This window comes from Phascolarctos cinereus, unplaced genomic scaffold, assembly GCF_003287225.1.
Source record: "Phascolarctos cinereus isolate Bilbo 61053 unplaced genomic scaffold, phaCin_HiC Scaffold_5;HRSCAF=322, whole genome shotgun sequence".
NCBI classification, from domain to species: domain Eukaryota; kingdom Metazoa; phylum Chordata; class Mammalia; order Diprotodontia; family Phascolarctidae; genus Phascolarctos; species Phascolarctos cinereus.
This window is the reverse complement of record NW_027555958.1, coordinates 325,737,971-325,758,246: the sequence shown is the minus strand read 5'-3', so window position 1 is coordinate 325,758,246 and position 20,276 is coordinate 325,737,971. Positions and strand designations below refer to the sequence as shown.

At 41.2% G+C, this 20,276-nt stretch overlaps 1 protein-coding gene and 1 long non-coding RNA gene across 7 annotated transcripts in view; one reads left to right on the top strand and one right to left on the bottom strand.

Moving 5' to 3' along the window:
* Positions 1-14,971, bottom strand: part of LOC110211895 (SLAM family member 9-like) — a 31,780-nt gene extending 16,809 nt beyond the window's left edge. For 2 of the 6 annotated variants that reach the window (XR_013487273.1, XM_078156183.1), the window contains exon 1: positions 14,571-14,964. Coding sequence is in view for 5 of the 6 variants with exons in the window: in XM_078156183.1 (XP_078012309.1) it covers positions 14,571-14,661 (91 nt within the window). In the remaining variant the exon portion in view is untranslated. Of the gene's footprint in view, positions 1-14,570 lie in introns of all 6 variants that reach the window. The other 4 variants (XM_020991480.2, XM_020991478.2, XM_020991477.2 and 1 more) reach the window with 4 other exon arrangements.
* LOC144457776 (uncharacterized) lies at positions 13,329-19,723 on the top strand. The gene is made up of 2 exons (XR_013487274.1): positions 13,329-13,638; positions 19,407-19,723. It is a non-coding gene; the product is annotated as an uncharacterized LOC144457776 (long non-coding RNA).
* Positions 19,724-20,276: the final 553 nt, after the last annotated feature.

Genomic DNA, 20,276 nt, shown 5'->3' with positions numbered 1-20,276 from the left:
TTTATTAATATACATACATGTACTATTATTATCAGGAAGGTGTTTGCATTGTAATTCTTGCAATATTCTTCCGATATAAGCACACTCTTCCTTCCTTTGCTGTTAATAGAGATAGGTAAGAGTTCATATGCAAATATGCCCTTCAAGGATTTGAGAAACATTATTCAATTTCCACCCACCCCATCCCCAGCCTTCTCTCATTCATTCATTTGTCCAGTATTTACCAAGTGCATATGACCTGAGAGGTAATCTCATCCAACTCCCTCCTTTTACACGTGAGAAAAGTGAGGCCCAGAGTGGTTAAGGGATTGTCCTGAGGTCACATAGAATATACATGGCAGAGTTGAGATGAGAATTTCATTTCTCTGCTTCCAGTGTTAGTTAAGTTTAATATACACTCAAAAAACAAGCTGTATGTAATAAAGATTTATCATTTCATATGTAATCCTTTTTCTGCATTCTTTGTATATGAAAATGTTTATATCTATTGATTTTTGTCAAGCCCATAATTTTTTAAAAGAAACTACAAAAATAAAGACATCAGTGACCCTGCAGTATTGGAGGTATGAGCTGCCCCTTCATATGTTGGCCTCTCAGCACATTCCTTATGTGTCCATCCTCCCCAAAGATGCTGTGTACACTTATAGGAGAGTATACTTCTGGCTTATATGTAGAAATGTTTTATTGCTACTCTTCTTTCTCTGCTATTTCATTAAATGTCTTTGTTCTGAAATAATTGTGTCTTCTCTGGTCATCTCATGCCATGGCACCTAATTCTACTCTCTGCCTCTATTTTGGACCCAGATCGAACACTCCAGCCCCCTCTCTGGGCCCAGGTTTTCTGACTGGTAAGAGGTTTCCATATCAAGATCATCCCAAACCCAGCGCCCCGCTGACTCACCATCTTCATGCCATGCCACTCATGCTCCACCCTAGTGAGTCTTCTACATAGCGCCTGGAATGCCAGCTCACACCCAAGGTTTCTGATTAATATCAGAGCATATTGAGCCCTATACAGATCCAGTAAACTTCCTTCCCCCCACCCTATCTTTTTCTCCTTTATCTCAACACCATCAAATGATATCAGCACCAACAATCAACTGCCCCATGGCTCTACTATATCCCTGCGACTTCCAAGACCATCACTGCTCTATCTATGTTGCCTTCCACTATTAGAATATGAACTCCTTGCAGGCAGGAAACTATCTCTCTTTCTGCATTTGTATCTCTAGCACTTAGTACAGTGTGTACCACATGCTACATGTTTAATAAGTGCTTTTCATTCATTCTTTTCTTCTGGATGACTAGGAAAAAAACACATCAATAAGACTCTTGTGAGCTATGGCTCTGAATAAATGCAGATGCACAAAGTGTTTTGTATTTGTTCAGTTGTTGTTCAAAAAACCTCATTAGCCAACCTTTTAATACTTTCCAGGATTTCACCAACAATTAAAGTTAATTTCACTGGCCTATGATTTACAAACTCTACTCTTTTCCCTTTTTTAAAACTGGAATATCTGTACTTCAACAGTCCTATGACACTTCTCCATTTCTGTACCATCTCCCTCCACTTTTTTTTTTACTGCCATTGTCCTCCAGAGATCACTAACAGTAGCTCAGTGATTACATTCATCTGGTAATTTAATAGCCCTGGTATGTGCTGAATCTAGACCCTGTGTCTTAAAATCATGACGGGAAGAAGCTGAATATTTGTGCTGTCTCCAATTCTCTGTCAAGCATATTTGTTCCTTTTTCCTCCCACTTCAATGATCATTCTCATTGGAATAGAAAACCAAAGCAAAATAATAGGACCTTCTTTCAGTTGTCAGCATTCAGCATTCCATCCCTAAACATAACTAGGATGGGACCCTTGAGACTTTGTCCTAGAGCAGGCAATCAACAACAAATGAGGAAACCTGCTTCAAAGAAAGAGACCTAAAAGGACACTGACAAGTGATTGTCTTAATCTAAGGAAGAAGATAGAGCAGGGCCTAGTGTTGGAGCAAGGATGGAGCTATGACCTGGTAGAGCTGGTGACAGAATGAGAGTGGAAGTGAGTGAAGGTTTCCCACTGGAAAGCAATTGATCATCTCCTTGAGAAGAAGACAAGGCTGGCAGGACCCAAATTTGCCCCAGGTAGGAAGGGGTAAGGGTAGCTACGTGGCACAGTGGATAGAGAGCTAGACCTGGAGTCAGAATCTACCCTCAGCCATTTACTAGCAGTGTGATCCTGGGTGAGTCACTTAACCCAGTTTGCCTCAGCCTTCTCATCTGTCAAATGAGCTGGAGAAGGAAATGGCAAACCACTCTAGTACCTTTGTCAAGAACACCCCAAATGAAGAGTTGGATTTGACTGAAAACAGAAAACAAAAGAGTGGAAAGAAGGCCCAGCTTATAAAGTCAATCACTTTATCACATCAATTTGTCCCCTCTGAGCCAGCCAAGATGGTGGAAGCCCAGCCACCTCAAAGCACATATCAAGGCCTAGACTAGAAGAAGCCTAAAGTCTAGTCCAATTCTAACATAATATTTTGAGGGGTAAAGAGGCATGAGAATTGGCTTCAAGATCTCTTTCAGCCCTTTTTCTAAAAGCATCTTTCTAGAAAGGTTACCACTCTATCCCCATCCCCCAAATCAGGCTTTTTTGGATGACAAGTGTGAAGAAACATGTGACTTTAGCACCTAGTTATCAAGAATAAATTACCTTAAATATTAAACTACTACATAGGCCAGTGGGGATGGTGTGGGAAAGGGCGGACTGGAAATTCTTTGTAGCAGCATCCTCATGGTATCCTGGAGGCATTGTCTTCCCCCAAGGGATGTTGAACACCCCTCTCTATCCCTCCCCCAAACTCAAGATGCCTTTCCAGGTATGGTTGGTCCAGGTATTTAGTTCCTTATTCTCTGGTTCTATCCACCCTAAGCAGCAGAATTTTCTTACTTTGATCTTCTCCTACCGTATGAAAAAAAAAAATAAGCAAACAATGTTTTGCATTGTGTTCAGCATTCATGGTCCAGGTTTGACTCATTATCATGTTTAAACATTTCTAATTTTATTCTTATAGGACCATGGCATTGTTCTTTTCTGACCGCTCCCCTTTCCTTCCTCATTAGAAATGTTTCTGTTTTTATGTTCTAAGAATCCTTCTGGCAAATCTTGAACTGTCTACCTTATAAGGAGCCTAAGTAACTAAAGACCCAATGAGTCTTATTTCTTCCCAACTTGGGAAGAGAAGAAACAATCTCAAGAGCCAGACTGAAATAGGTAATTTTCTGCTAGAAAGTTAGGATTTTCTTGGGGTTGGGGGGGAGGAGGAAAGAGGGGCAGGGAGGTGTTGTTGAAGAGAGGAAAGCTCTTGAGAGCTTTCTCTCTTCCCAGGGAAGAAATCAAACAACCTGAATTTTTAGCAACTTATACCCCCTCACAATAGCAGTCAGTACATATCTTGTCAGAAGGACTGTTACAATACACAGAATTTTATTACTGAGAGTTTCCCATCTTTCTTGGACTGAATGCCCCTGGAGAATTTAAGGGCCTAGGATCCTACTTTTCCTTCTTCTAAATTCTTTGAAATCCTTTCTCCCTCAATCTAGGGTACATGTGAAACTATGCCTGACCTTATCTTTACCAGGAATTCTACATAGAATGGCCTTCTTTCCCCTCCAAGGTTTCCATCATTTTGACTTCAGCAACTAGCTCCTTCTCTTTGATCAGAATCAGGACTACAGTAGCAGTTCCTCTGTCCCTTCTGTCATTTTGAAGACTGAAATGATTACTAAGGAAAGGCAAGAATTTTTAAGTCCCTCTTAATTTGAGAAGACTCCAGCAGATATCTAGATAACTAAAGTCACCAGTTAAATTGACTGGGGTTGGCTTCATGGAGAAGGGGGCATATAAGCTGTTTCATCTCTGAGCTACATCATCTCATTCTTTTTCATTTCCATCACAGGTCATATTTTCAAAACTTCTGTTCTCCCTGGGTTATAGAAATATCCCTAACACCCAACGGGAAATTTCTTTTCATCTTTTCTGAGTCCTTAGTGTTGTTCTAAAGTTCAACTCTGGTTCAGGCCCTCATCACATCTTGCCTGGACTGTTATAATAACCTCATAATTGCTCTTCCTGTTTTAAGCCTCTCCCCAATCCATTTTCCACATAACTGCCAAGGTAATTTTCCTAAAACGTCTCCTCTCCTCCTACTCAATAAATTTGAGTGGCTTTCTATTACATCTAGAATCAAATATTAACCACAAGGGAGTCCCGAGCCCAACCATGCTTGCTTCACTTCTGGATCAACTCTTTCTGTGGATTTCTTTACCTCCTCAACAGTAGCCTAATTCCCCCTGGTTTTTAGCTCCTTTTTGTGTTGTCTTTCTTCTCCCCCCCCATTCCAACCCCCATTAGGATGTAAGCTCCTTGAGGGTACAGACTGTCTCGTTCACTTGTATTTGTAGTCCCCACACTTAGAATGTTGTACATACTCAAAGAACCATGATTACCAGGAAATGACTTTGTTTACTGTAGCTGGTATGGCTCCACGTAGGGCCTTCTGTATTTACAGATATATCTGCCAAATATTTCTGAGCAGCTGTTCCATGTATAAGAGCAGGGGTTCTTAATCCTTTCATTCCCCATGGTGGACCTTTTTGTGAGTCTGGTGAAGCCTGGGGACAACTTCTCAGAATGAATACCCTCTGCCCTTCACAGCTTAAGGAAAAAGCAGGCCTAGGGTATAGATGGATCAGGCATTTATTAAGGACTTACTATATGCCAGGCACTGTACATGGAACAGCTGCTCAGAAATATTTGTCGGATGTATCTGTAAATACAGAAGGCCTTACGTGGAGCCATGCCAGCTACAGTAAACAAAGTCACTTCCTGGTAATCATGGTTCTTTGAGTACATATAACATATGCTGCTAGGCAATATGACTCTAGATATCTCTTCCCTTGACTGCTTCAGATCCCTTTATTCTTTCTCCTTAGCCCACACCTGGCTATTTCTTTTTTTTCTTGATAATTTATTTATTTTTAAATTTGAATTTTTAAATTTCCATAGGATTTTGAGTTTTAAATTTTCTCCCTCTGCCCCCCAAGACGGCATGCAATCTAATATAGGCTCTACTTATACATTCATATTAAGTATATTTTCCCTTTAGCCGTGATGTAAAGAACAAATAGAATTAATGTAAGGAACCATGAGAATGAAGCAACAAAACAAAACAACAAAGGAAAAAGAGAGCAAATAGTATGCATCCATCTGCGTTCAGACTCCATAGCTCTTTTTCTGGATGTGGGCAACCATTTCCATCATGAGTCTTTTGGAGACCTTCCCCAGCCCTCAACATTTAGCTCCACTATTCCTGGAGGCCTTCACTCTGGCCAAAGGGCAAAGGCTTTTTGCCATTTATTCACCTTTGCAGAATATTAGCCTCAGATGAAAGCCACACCCACATGTACTAATCCCAGAGTGGGGGGGGGGGGTCCACCACCTGCACTTGGCCTGTGATTATATCCTCACTGACCATATGTTAGCCCTAGCTCCTCCAGAAAATATTCTCCGATGTCTGGAGAGGAGATGATTCAATTTAAGTCCTGATGTCTCTAAGATAAGCCACCTCAATATGTTCCTCAGATTTCCAAACATTTACTCCTGCTCCGAGTACAATAAATAAAAAACACTTTTTCAACCTAGTCACATGCAATACATTTTCCCAGCATCTTCATTTTGTTTCCTTATCTGCTTTCTTTTTAATATCTTTTATTCTAGATTTAAAACACCCCCAAAAAGAAAGCATTTCTATGCATACAGCAGAACACAAAAAGAGGATTCTATATGAAATCATGAATCTCAATTTCATACTCCTTGCTTTGTAATGAAAAGTATGTAATACGTTCTACACACTGCATTCAAAACTGTCCCACTTATCTGTGCTTCTTCTGAATTTCCTTCTGTTCTCTTCTATCCTCTTTTTTGGCATCACTGTTGCAGCAATAGCACCCCAGCACCCCACCTCTTACCAATTAACTGAGCAAAAAGAAGGAAGAAAACCTCTTCTAACAAATAATCAGAGTCAAGCAAAACAAATCCATGTAGTGGACATGTCCAGAAATGTATATCTGCAATAATATTCCATTGCATTTATGAACAACAATTTGTTCAGGCATTCCCCAATGAGGACTGGGGGGGGGGGGAGAGATAAGGACAAGCAGAACAACTTTAAAAGTAACAAAAGTGGAAAGGACCAAAGAGAAAGAACATGCTAGGTGGGAATGAAATGAGACAAATAGATTTCCCTTCCTGATAATATTTGACACAAGCTACTTTTAAAATGGGTGAGGGTTCTATGAGCTGAGTCTGGCTGGGCTGCTGGGGAAGAAGCCAAGCTGGGAATCAACACCATCTCTTTGGTCCCTTCCACTTTGTGGAAATAAGGCAAGTTCAGGTACCACTTGGAAGACGCTGAGAAGGAAATGATATGTTTTTCAAACTGATGAGAGAGAAAGGAAATTCAAATATACAGCAGGACAGGCAAAGCAGAATGACAAATGGCACAGAGTGGGGTCACAGTCTGTGTCTGATCTGTGCTTGCCTGTCTCATATTCCATTCATGTTGAACAAGCCAAAAAAAACTGCTTAGACTATGCATATTTGTTACAAGAGTTCTGGCTTCCTTTTTTTTCCCCCCACTGGGGAGTGGGGTGGGAGGAATAAGGTCATGCAGAACACCCTAAGCCAGGGGTGGGGAACCTGCAGCCTCCAGGCCACATGTGGCCCTCTAGGTCCTCAAGTACAGCCCTTTGACTGAATCCAAACTTCACAGAACAAATTCCCTTAATAAAAGGATTTGTTCTGTGAAGTTTTGATTCAGTCAAAAGACCATACCCAAGAACCTAGAAGGCGACATGTGGCCTCAAGGCCACATGTCCCCCACCCCTGCCCTAAGCTCTCCCAAATTCCCTTCCAAAAACCTTTAAAATAATGCCTCAAAATTAATTCTAGAGCAGCAGACCCAACAAAAGGACCAGGTGAAATAATTTTCCAGCCCATGACAACTTAGAGGGTAAGCAGGAAAAGCTTGTCTCACTGGGGTGAGAGTGGAGTGCAGTCCAGCACAGACCGCTGACTTTAACATGCTGAATTTATTATAAGCTCAAAGAAAGAAAAAAAGCAAACACTACAGAAACATGATTTGTACTTTCACGTAAATCTTCCGTTTTACAGACATAGATGGAATTTCTCACTTTAGTATTTAAGTTCAGAATTTAAAAAGAAAACAAAATTAATCAAAGTCCTACACAGCGGATGAACAGTCATCCAGGAAGCAGTTAGAACCAGAAATGGATGTTAGTACTTATAACAGAACTGAGAAAAGAAAAATAACAACCCCAAGAGTTGACCCTGCTCCACCCTCCCCCAGCTTCCCTCAACTTCCTCCTCCCCTCCCCCTTTCCTCCACCCAACACACCCTGATGTAGACACTGATCTCCTGAAATTTGAAGTGTATTTGGAAACCACCCTCAGTAGAAGTGGTTCCAGTGGGTCAAAGCAGCTGATCTGGGTTTTTCCACAATTCCTGGGAGCAAACATCTGTATCAGCTAGAGGAGGTGCCAGTCTAGGAGAAGCTACAGACAGTGCAGCTTTTAGGGAGGAGAGGGAGGTTACAAAGGCTTTGAATGCTTGCCTCGCTCTAGTGGTCGTTGTTCGGTCACATCTGACTCTTTGTGACTCCATTTGGAGTTTTCTTGGCAAGGATATTAGAGGATATTTTCTCCAGCTCATTTTACAGCTGAGGAATTGAGGTAAACAGGGTTAAATGACTTGCCCAGTGTCACAAAGCTAGCAAGTGTCTGAAGCTGTATTTGAACTCAGGAAGATGAGTCTTCCTGACTTCAGGCCTGGCGCTCTGTGCACTGTGCCATCTAGCTACCATTGCACTAATGTTGAACAAGGCAGGAAAACTGGTTAGATTATGCCTGTTTGTTACAAGGGTTTTGTTTTTGTTTTTTGGATTTTTTATTTGACCCTAGAGGGGATAGCGAGCTGCTGAAGAGTATTGAGTTGGAGAAGAGGGAGTAAGTTACATGGTTAGACACAGACTTTAGAAAAAATTACTTTGACAGAGGAGTGGAGAATGGACTGGAATGGAGAGGAGCTTGGGGCAGGCAGACCTACTAGCAGGCTGTTGCAATAACCTAGGCAGGAGGTAATGAGGTACTGGACCACTGTTGTGGCAGTATCAGAGAAGAAAAGAGGGCATATACAACAGAGGTTATGAAGGGAAAATCAACAAGCCTTAGCAATATATTGGATATTGGGAGTGAAAGAGAGTGGGGAGTCAAGGATGACAACTAGTTTGCAAGCCTGGATGACTTGAGAGGATGGTGGTACCTTCAACAGTAAGAAGGAAATTAGGAAGAGGAGAGGGTTTGGGGGGTAAAGAGTGAGTTCAGTTTTGGACATGTTGAATTTAAGTTGTCTATGGCTTTTGCAGCCAGAGCAATCTTGATCGTAGCTTGTGGACGAACAGGTATTGTACAGGTAACCAGCTTTGTCACCAAATTCAGCTTTATTATACAAGTATGAAGGATGATTCTTAAAGTTATCCCATGAATCAAGTCAAAACTCCATTCATTTGAATTTAGTTCTGTGGCTCTGTGTATGGACTCTAGGACCCAGTTCCTCCTTCAGAGCTGCTTAAAGGGAGGGTCCATGTCTCTTCTGCCCTCTTGCCTTTCTTCCATGCTCCATACAAAACTCTGCCCAGAGAGGACTCTCAGGAGGAAACCATTAACCTCCTTAGAGGTGGCTGACTAGATCATAGCTCACATGATAATAACAATCACATTCATGTTTTATTTTATATTTTAAAAGAGTTTTCCTTACAATAACTCTGTGTGGTAGGCAGTAATATGCATTATTATCTCCATTTTACAGCTGTCAGACAGCCAGTAAATTGTAGAGCCGTGAACTTGTACCCAGGTTTCCTGAATTCCAGTCTGCTGAACCAAAGATACCTGGAATATTTTTTTTTGAGCCTAGGTTGAGATGGAACCAAGTGAGGTCCTGTGGAGAAGATAGAATACCCAGGACAAGCAAATGTATCTATCTTTGGATTCAAAAAATAAACTTCACAAGCATAAGATGGAAGAGGTATGGTTAGATAGTAATTTGTTTCAAGATCTGTAGGTTTTAGGTGTCTACAAGATCCATATGAGTGAACAGAATCTCATTGGCAGGCAAAGAGAAAAATAATGTCCACAACATGGAAGACGATAGTCCTGCTATACTCTGCCTTGGTTAGAACACATGTGGGGGTAGTGTGTTCAGCTATGGGTGCCACATTTTAGGAAGGATATTGACAAGCAGATGTAGAAGCATATTAAAGAGGTTTTAAGGTCAACTAAAAATATTAAGAAATAAATTTCTCCAGTCTAGAGTTCTTTCCAAACTTATCTGAAGGAAGAAAAATTAATTAAAGCTTAATCAAACTTCAGAGTAATTAGTGCCCTGCACTAAAGGCTCTCTTTACCTGTTTCTTAGGCTTAACATCTTTCTCTTAGGAGAATGTAGGAAAAAGTCAAGAATGAAAGCTAAGATCCCAGAAAATAGGCAAGAGTATAACATTACTTAGAGGAAGAAATATCAGGGCCAACTAGGTGGCACAGTAGAGCACTGGCCCTAGAGTCAGGAGGACCTGAGTTCAAAATCAGCCTCAGACACTTGACACTTGCTAGCTGTGTGACCCTGGGCAAGTCACTTAACCCCGATTGCCTCGACAAAAAAAAAAAAAAAATCTTATGTCTAGTTAAGATTATTGACTTCCCCCATCCACCAAAGGGATTGCAGGGGTGGGGAACCTGCAGCCTCAGGGTCACATGTGGCCATCTAGGTCCTCAAGTAGGGCCCACTGACTGAATCCAAACTTCACAGAACAAATTCCCTTAATAAAAAGATTTGTTCTGTAACACTTGGACTCAAACAAAAGGCTGCTGCACCTGAGGACCTAGAAGGCCACATGTAGCCTCACGGCCCCAAGTTCCCCACCCCTAGATTAGAGTATTGACCCACCCAAGGACAGCAGCCAGCTTCCCTAATGAAAAGAGGAAGAAGTGCCCTTTGATTACTTCAGGTCACCTTTAATCATCATAGAGAGGGGCATCTAGGTAGCACAATGTATAGAGCACTGGCCCTGGAGTCAAGAAGACCTGAGTCCAAATTCAACCTCAGACCAGATATTTGATACGAACTAGCTGTGTGACCCTGGGCAAGTCACTTAACCCTAATTGCCTAAAAAAAAAAAATACAAATAATCATCATGGGGGATGGGGAGAGTGGGAAGAAAGAGATTCTCTGAGAGAGGAGTCAAAAAGGGATAAGTGGGTTTAGGAAGATGATGCAAAAAAATTATTCGTTATGTTGAATTATTAGATAAAGTAGAATGTTAACTATGAACTCTGTAACATTTTTATTTTATTGTGAAATTTGCTTTAGGATGTCCATATTAAAATTTTTTTTAAAAGATGCCTATGTTACTTCAAAATGTCTTACGTTAGAGGCATGACCAAGGGCATGAGGAGACTAGACTTTGCTTGTTTGGGCATCTCTCCCTAAAGCAGGAAAATGCTTGAATGTAGATCAAAGATTCTTAAATTTTATGAGTCATAGGCCAAAGCAGTCTGGTGAAACCTCTGGAACCTTTCTCAGAATAATGTTTTTAAATATTTAAAATAAAATACAAAGATTACAAAAGAAAGTAATTTATATGGAAATAAAAATGTATTTTTTTTTCTATTCAAGTTCATGGACTCCTGAAAATCTATTCACACACCTCTTGAAGGTCTAAAAATCCCCAATTTAAAGTAATGTTAAATTCATAAAAATTATTTCTAGCAGACTTGTTCCTAGAACACGGAGTATGAATTTTTTTTTAAACACTAGTGAGCATCTAGAGGACAGAAACCAGGATGACAAGGTCCTGAAACTATATTTCATGACGAGGAGTTGAAAAGACTTGGTCATGTTTATCCTAGAGAACGTAACAGCTACTTGAAGGGTTGTCAGAGGGAAGAGAGCATTGGAAGAATCAATTAGGAACACAGCAGAGAGGACAATAAAGGTGTAACAGTAAATACAAGCAGCAAGGAAGGGATGTATGTGAAAGGCCTTTGTAACTAAATCCCAGAGCAACATCACTCACAAACTTACACAGATACACAAGTTACACGGATGTTGTTTTGTCACCAAATCCAACTTTGCTCTATAAATTTAAGGTCCTTGAGGGAGAGGATTATTTTATCTTTATATCCTCAGAACCTAACATAGTATTTTGCACATCTTAATAAATATTTGTGGAATTGAATTGAAAAAAACCATTCTCATTTCCTCTTTTGTTTTTCAGTCATTTCAGTCGATGAGGAAACTAAGTCAAACAGGGTGAAGTGACTTGTCTAAGGTCACACAGCTAGTATGTGTCTGAGGTCAAATTTGAATTCACACCTGGCACTCTATCCATTTCGCCACCTAGCTGCCTTCATTTCCTCTTACTAGGTCCTCAAAATTATAGGCAGCTAGGTGGGATAGTGGACAGAATGCTAGGCCTGAAGTCTGGAAGACCAGAGTTCAAATGCAGTCTCATTCACTTACTGGCTGTGTGATCCTGAGCAAATCATTTAACCTCTGTTTGCCTCAGTTTCCTCAACTGTAAAATGGGGATTATAATAGCACTTACCTGGCAAGGTAGTTGTAAGGATCAAATAAGATAATATTTGTAAAGTACCTGGCACACTGTATGTGCTGTATAAATTCTTATTCCATTCCCTCTCTCCCCTTCCCCCTAAATACATCCACCAATCAATCACTTTTACATATTCTGTATTTCCTCTTCATTACTGTGCAACATCCCATCCACCATAAGCAACATCTATCTCCATTCTTTAATCTTCTTGCCTTGCCCTCCCCACCCTACCCCCACAAAATCATTTTGTCACAGAATCACAGAATGTTGGAATCAGAAGGGACCTCGTTGGCCATCTAGCTCAAGACAGACTCAAAAGAAGCGTCCGCTGCAATATACCCAACTAAGGTAGAAAAATTCAAACATCTCCCAAGGCAGCCCATTTCACTTTTTAGAAGTTCTAATTGTTAAGAAGTTTTTCCTGACATCAAGTCTAAATTTACTTCTACCCATTGCTGCTGATTCCATCCTCTTAGGCCAAAAAGAATGAATCTAATTGCTCCTCCAGATGAAAACCCCTCAAATACTTAAAGAGAGTTGTATTCCCTCCCCACATGCACCTTCTCTTCTCTACTCTAAACGTACCCAATTCCCTCAATCAAGCCTCATACAATGTAGTGTAAGGGCTTATCACCACCCTGGCTACCCTCCAACTCATTAATCTCCTTCCTAAGATGTAGAACTCAAAACAAAGTACAATATTCGAGATGGGAAACTCTCACTTCCTTAATTTTGAACACTATAAATCTCATAATAAAGCCTGAGATCACATTTTTTTAAGCTACCATATCATACTGTTGACTCATATTGACAATGCAATCCACTAAAATCCCCAGGTGTTTTCATATGCTGTCTAGGCAGGACTCTGCCAACTTGTAAAATTATGGCCTCAGAGACAATAAGGCATGGGTTCAAGTCCCTTACACTAGCTGATGGACCTTCTCAGTGTCTGTAGGAGACTCCCAAAGAATTACCGAGAAGAGAAAGTACTGAAGTACTGATCTGCATTAATGGAAGCAGTTACTCACTGAGAATTCCTTGGAGCAACGAAATCACAAGTGTGGTTAAAAAAAATGTTTGACCCAATCTTCTAGCCTGTCAAGATCTTTCTGGATCCTAATTCTGTTATCCAACCCATTAACTATCCTTACCACTATGTATCTGCCACTGCAAATTGGATAAGCATGCCTTCTATACCTTTACTGAAGTCATTGATTAAAATGTTAAATAGGAAAGGCCCAAGCATAGATACACTATATAGATATACCTAATACCTTCTCTTGAATGCATCCTCCCAAACTGACATTGAATCATTAATAACTGTTTTATGAGTCTATCCATTTAATAGGCTCCCAAATCTACCTCCTGGATAGCCCACAAGAGGAATTCTATCTTGTGGACAAAAAGAATACAACTGTGTCAAATGCTCTGTGAAAACCAAAGTAAACTCTATGTTATGTGCTATATCATTCTCCTGATCTATCAGTCTAATAACCCTGTCCAAGATGAAAATGAGATAAACGTGGCATGATCTGTTCTTGAAGAAGTTGTACCAGCCCTTGATAATCACCACTTCCTTTTCTAGACATTCAGTAACCAAGAATAGAAATTGAGTTCACTGATCTAGTTTGTAGAGTACTGTATATTCACTTTTGAAACTTTAGTACAATGTTTATCCTTCTCCACACCTGGAAAGAGAAGCACTAAGATTATAGAGAACTGAGAAAAGCTTCTTTCAGAAAGTGGCACTTAAATAAAGATTGAAGGAAGCCAGAGAAACTGGAGGTGAAGATCAGAAGGGAAGCTATTCCAGGTACACAGCGGGATAGCCAATGAAAATGCCCAGAGTCAGGAGATGGAGTGCCTTGCTCATGGAGGCCAATGTTACTGTATCAGAAGGTATGGGGATTGGAGGTGGGGGTGGAAAGTGAGTAACATGTAAAAAGACTGGAAAGGAAAGAAAGGGGCAAGTTAGGAAGGATATTAAAAACCCAAACAGGAGGTTTTACATTTGAACCTTTTCACAGACAGGAGAGCTGAGACTCAGAACATGAGAAGGGGAAGTGTAGGAACAAATCTGACACAGATGAGGGCAGTTCAGAAAAAAATATTGGTAGAAAAATCATTGGTGATATATTGGGGATGGGGTGAGGCATTCACCTTCTAAAATAACACACAGCAAGCAGAGTCAGCTGCTATAAATTTCAACTTTAAAGGTGGAATATGGGGACCTTTTGAGCCAAGACAGAAGCTTTGGGAGAGATAATAGCTATTTCTGTGTTAAATGTAATTTGGTAGATCTGAGATGTGCAGGAAAGGCTCTGTGACCCAGAGAGAGAGAGAGGGTGCATCTTTATGAGGGAAACTATGTCTTTCAAGCTTAGGGGCTTCACCCAAGGCATGGAAAAACTACTCTGAATCAATGTTCAGAATAGCCTCCTTAAGGGGGGTGGTAAGGAAAGAATGGGGTCTCCAGACGTAACCTAAATAAAGATGCCTCTTTCTCCTTTTTTCTATACTCAAAGTGTCAAAATCCTACCAGCACTGACCCCACTCCCACTTCTCAGCCTCAGTTCTATGAACATCCATTCCATCACTTTTATTTTTACCCTGTAATAAATTTCAACTTTCCCCTCCACCCAAAGCAGAATTAAGAAGGGCTCCCCTCCCCATTGCCCACCAAGGGCTCTACTCTGCCATAGCTGGCCAAGCATCTCTCAGTCCCAAGAACTTAGGCTGGAGAGTTCAATGAGACCTCATTGTTGCCCTCCTCATTGCCTCAAGGCTAAAGGGCCCATGAAGGAAACACAAGTAAAGACAGCAAGACTTACCCAGGAGACAGACAAGGGCACCCAGGACTCTGGGGAGCTGGAAGCACACAAGCTTATTGGCAAATAGCACTTTCATTGGAGATCTGCCCATCTGCACAATGGGCTGAGAAAATTATTTCTTCTTCACAAATGAAAAGCATATGGTTCCTCCCCTCCCTCCCACTCTGTAGCCCTTTGAGGGGTGGGGCTCAAGAAGGCCATAAGCAGAGAGGAGTCCAGGAACTAAGAAGTAAGACATCAAATATACAATCTTCCTGTATGTACAATCCCTTCACTCTTCTAGCCTCTTCATCACACTCCTCAAGGAGGGTAAATTGTAGTAACAGTCCTTGAGAACAGCAGTACAGGACAGGCTGTTTTAATTCGAGGTCCCTTGCAGTCCTACCCAACCCACTTCTCCCATTGGTGGAAAAGGAAAAATAAAAAGGCACCAAGGCGGGGATTCCTAGATTGTAAACAAAGAGAGGAGAGAGAGCTGTTGCCTTATAGATAGTAGTCGGGGCGTGGGGAGTAGGTCTGCAATCACAAATGATTAACGACCCGGGAGGAAGGCAGAGAGAGAGAAGAGAGAGGTAGCATGCACAACACACTTTTAATTTTAATCTGTATTAGTAAATTTTCTCCATCGTTCTCAAGTATAAATAATTAACAAAACAATAAATCAAGCCCTGATTTGCAGACTTTAGGATATCCAAAGTCTTAATGATAACACTGAAAATTTAACTATTCGCTATCTCAATTGAAGATGGCTCCGAGGGGCAGATAGGTGGTACAGTGGATAGAACTCCAGCCTTGGAGTCAGGAAGACCTGAGTTCAAATTTGACCTCAGATACATGATACTCACTAGCTGTGTAAGCCTGGGCAAGTCACTTAACCCAACTGCCTAAAAAAGAAAAAAGATGGTTCTAGCACACCCTTGCTTGCAGCCCTCAATTTTCTCTCCAGCCTCCCTTGTTTGCTCTGAACCAGGCAGACAGCCTGAACAAAGGCAGGGCTTTTTCTTATTTACCTTTGTCAATCAGTCAATAAACATGTATTAAGCATCTACTATATGCCAGGCACTGTGCTAAGCCTGGGGCTACAAAAAGAGGCAAAAAGCAGTTCCCACCCTCAAGGAATTTATAATCTAATGGAGGAGACAACCACAAAACAAATGTGTACAAACAAGGTACATACAGGATAAACAGGAGAGGGAAAGCAATAGAATTAGGAGGGCTTGGGAAAGAGTTGCTAGAAGATGTTTTTAGTTGGGATTTAAAGGAAGCCAGGGAGGATAATAGACAGAGAGCAGGAGAGAGAGCATTCCAGGCATGGGAGACCACCACAGAAAATGCCCAGAGCCCAAGAGGTGGAGTGTTTTGTTCATGGAACAGCCAGGAAGCCAGGGTCACAGAATTGAAGAGTATGTGGTGGGGAGTAAGGTGTAAGAAGACTGGAAAGGAGAAGGCTGTTATGAAGGGTTCTGAATGCCAAACAGAGCATTTTGTATTTTCTCCTGAAGGCAATAGGAAGCCTCTGGAGTTTACGAGTAAGGGGGCTGACATGATCCGACCTGTGCTTTAGGAAAATCACTTTAGTAGCTAAATGGGGGAGGGGGGCTGGATTAGAGGAGAGACTTGAGCCAGGCAGACCCACCAGCAGACTTTTACAATAATCCAAGTATGAGGTGATGAAGGCCTGCACTAGAGTGGTGGCAGTGTCAAATAAAAAGAAGGGGGCAGCATATTCGAGAAAAATTGCAGAGGTGAAATCAACAGCCCTTGGCAATAGATTAGATACGGGAGATGAGAGATGGTGAGGAATTCAGGATGATTTCTAGTTTGTGAACCTGAGAGACTGAGAGGATGTGTTGTCCCCTACAGTAATCAGGAAGATAGGAGAGGAGGTTTTAGGGACAAAAGATAATGAGTTCAGTTTTAGACAAATTGCATTTAAAATGTCTGCTGGACATCTAGTTTGTGATGTCTGAAAGACAGTTGGAGATGAAGATGGGAGGCCAGCAGAGAATTTGAGGCAAGGATGGGTACATTTGAGAATTATCAGCATAACCCTGGGCAAGTCACTTAACCCCATTGCCTAGCAAAAAAAAAAAAGGAGAATTATCAGCATAGAGACTAATTAAATCCATGGGAACTGATGAGATCATTAAAGGAAGTAGTAGAGGGGAAGAAGAGGAAAAAGAGAACTCTAAGTGACATGTGCAATTAGAGGATGTAATCTAGATAAGGATCCTGAAAAGGAGTCTAGAAAGGAGTGGTCATATAGATAGGAGGAGAACCAGGAGAGAATGGTGGCCTGAAGAATTAGAGAGAAGAGAATATCAAAGAGAAGAGGGTGATAGAGAAGAGGGTGATCAACAGTGTCAAAGGTTGCACAGGGGTCAAGACAATGATTGAAAGAAAACCATTGGATTTGGCAATTTAAGAGATCATTGGTAACTTTGGAAAGAGCAGTTTCCCTGGAATGAGATGGCAAGCCAGATTGTAAGGGGTTAAGAAGGGAGGAGAGGAGAGAAAGTGGAGGCACCTGGTATAGATGGCCTTTTCAAGGAGTTTAGCCACAAAGGGCAGAAGACCTATAGGACTATAGCTAGCTGCAATGAAAGGATCAACTGAGGGGTTTTTGAGGATGGAGGAAAACTGGAGGCTCTTGTTGATTTACTTTTGTGAAGGGATCTCCAAGCTCCAATGCACAAGTCAACATCCAAGCCCATCCTGGAGTTTAACAGAGAACAAAATGGCAGAGAGAAGTCCCCAAACTAAGCATCCTGAAAGCATTCACTTCCAACATGCTTTAGGATCTGAAAATGTAAATATCTTTATTATATAATAAACAATGAGAACAGCTGGTCAATAAAGCACAGACCAGGAATGGGGGAGAGTTAGCCCAATGTAAACAAAACATGATGTAAAATATTAACAAAAGTACAACTATCCTTCAGAAGGACAAATTGCTTATGAGTTGTTGGGTTTTTTTTTTTCATAGAATCACAATGTTAGGAGAGATCTCTGAGACCATCTGTTCCAAATGGTTTCTGAGTAGGAATTCCCCAAGGTGGATTTAGACATCACTTAAAGCTGTCCCTTGAAAGAGAATTCACTACCTCCTGAACCAACCAAATCCATTTTTAGACAGCTATAGGGACTAGGGAGTCACTGATATTCAATATCAGTTTATTGGGCCACCTACCAGGTTCTCTGCAAGGCACTGAAGACAGAAAGACAAAAACAAGTCCCTGCTCTTAAATAGGAGAGAAAGGGAAGTTAAACATAAGAACAGAAAGAGACAAATGTAAAGCCTTACATTTGGATTTTTAAAAAATCAGCCTCACAATTATAAAATGGGGGCAGAATGGATAAAGAGCAGGGGTTCTGTAAAAGATGTGGATTTTAATGAACGCCAAGCTCGGTATGAGTCAACATTTAATGTAGCAGCTAAAAAAAATCTAAGGCCATCTTGAGCTTCATTGAGAGGGTTTTAGCTTCCAGGAATCATTCATTCATTCATTCATTTGTTTCTTTGCTTAATAAATTTAATGTATTATATATATATAACATTTCATATATATTAGTTTATTCTTCCCTGGGGACAGCTGCTGTCACAAGGGATAGAGAGCACTGGGCCTGAAGTCAGGAAAGCCTAAGTGCCCTGTGACCCTGGACAAGTCACTTAAATCGCTGTTTGCCTCAATTTCCTCAACTGTAAAATGAGAATAATAATAGTACCTACCTTGCAGTGTTGTTGTGAGGACGAAATGAGATAATATTTATAAAAGTCAATTAGCACAGTGCCCAGCACATAGTGGGCACTCTATAAATGCTTACTCCCTCCCTCCTGTTCCCTGTGAGACCTCATCTGGAGTATTATGTTCCCTTTTGGGTGTCATGATTTAGGAAGGACATTGACAAATTGGAGGGTGTACAGAGGAGAGCAGCTGTGATCGTAAAGGGCCTTGAATCCACGTCATAGGAGGCTATGAGAATCAGTTGAAAGAACTGGGAGGGTTTGGCCCTAGAGGACAAAACCAGGAGGAAAGAGCAGAAGTCACAAAGAGGAAAAGTTAGTCAACTTGCTAACCATGAGAGCTCCCCCAAAGATGGAATGGGTGGTAGCCTCCTTCTTCCTGAAGGCCTCCAAGCATAGGCTAGATGACCAGTTGCTGGGTATATTGTAGTGGGGATTCTTTTCATGGATGGGTTCTACTAGATGGCTTGTTGAGATCCCTTCTAACTCTTCAATTCTGTGATTTTGTGATAGTCTTTCCCTATTATCTTATAGATGAGGAAATTGAAATAAAAGGTTAAGTAAGTCAGAGGAGAGGTTTGAACCCAGGTCTTTGGATTCCAAAACAAGCACTCTTTCCACATACTACACTGCTTCATTTTATTGATGAGAATACTGAGGCTCCGATAGGTGGGGTGACTTTTCCTAGGTCACACAGGTAGTAGAAAGCAATGCCAGAATTCAAGCCCAGAGCCAACGACTCCAAGTCCTGTGCTCTTTCTTCTACACCTTTAATAGAAGGCCTGGAATTTAAGGAGACCTTGAAGGACCAAGCTGTGTCAATTGACACAGTGCATTCTTTTACCCACAAGGCAAAGGAAATAGAGATAAGATGCAAATTTTTATTTCAAAGTAAAATTATAATAAAATGTTTGTGTCAGTTGACACACCTGGTCCTTCTAGTGTTAAAACTCTAAAAGACAGCTCACTGACCCTGCCCCACCAAGTCTTCTTCAGGCTAAACACCTCAAGTTCCTTTAAATGGTCTTTATATAACATGGTCTCCAATCCTTTTGCCATACAACTGGGTGTCCTCCTGTTCCTTCTTACAGGCCTACAGTGAAGGGGAATATCCTTGAGAAAAGCCATCAGTGTACATAATGGACCTAAAGGTGAAGAGTTGGGTTTCTTCAGCCAGCTAGTGATCCAATGGATAGAGCAGTAGACCTGGAGACAAGAAAGCCTGAAGTCAAATCCAGACTCAGATATTTCTTGGTTGTGTCACTCTGGACAAGTCACCTAACCTCTGCCTGCCTCAGTTTCCTCAATTGCAAAATGGAGATAATAATAGCACCTACCTCAGAGCAAAGTTGTTGTGAGGATCCAATGAGATGATATTTAAATAAAGCACTTAGCACAGTGCCTGGCACATAGTTGTTGTTTGTCCTTCATTCTCAAAGAAGACTAATGACATCAGAAGGGTGATGTCTTGACTTGCAAGTGAATTGGATTTAAGTGAGGCAGAGCTGTGCAAAGTCCTCAGCCTCAATCTCTTCTCCAGGGTCATCTCAGTTCAAAGGGAAGACATAGATTAGAATAACTGAAGATGACCCCCCAGACACAGTGGAAGACTTTGGCCTTTTTTAGCTAAAGTCTTTCCCAGGTCTCAGTTTGTCTGAGGCAACACCCATGCTATGATTTAAGGCTAGGTAAGAAATGAGGCAAAAGATGACCTAGTTTGCCTACTCAAAAAAATAAATCAGACTAGGAGGAGAAGACCCTCAGAGTTTCTGGCCAGAACAGAAACAATTGCTATGTACACTCACTCTCAATCAGAACCCAAACAATGACTAAGTGAGGCTTGGGCTAAGACCTGTTATTAGCCAATCAGTGAGAGCCATAGTGATTTGGGTTTAAGGAATGGTCAAGCAGCTCCGTTTCAATCCCAATGGGGGTTTATCAAAACCTTGTTTTCCAGTGCT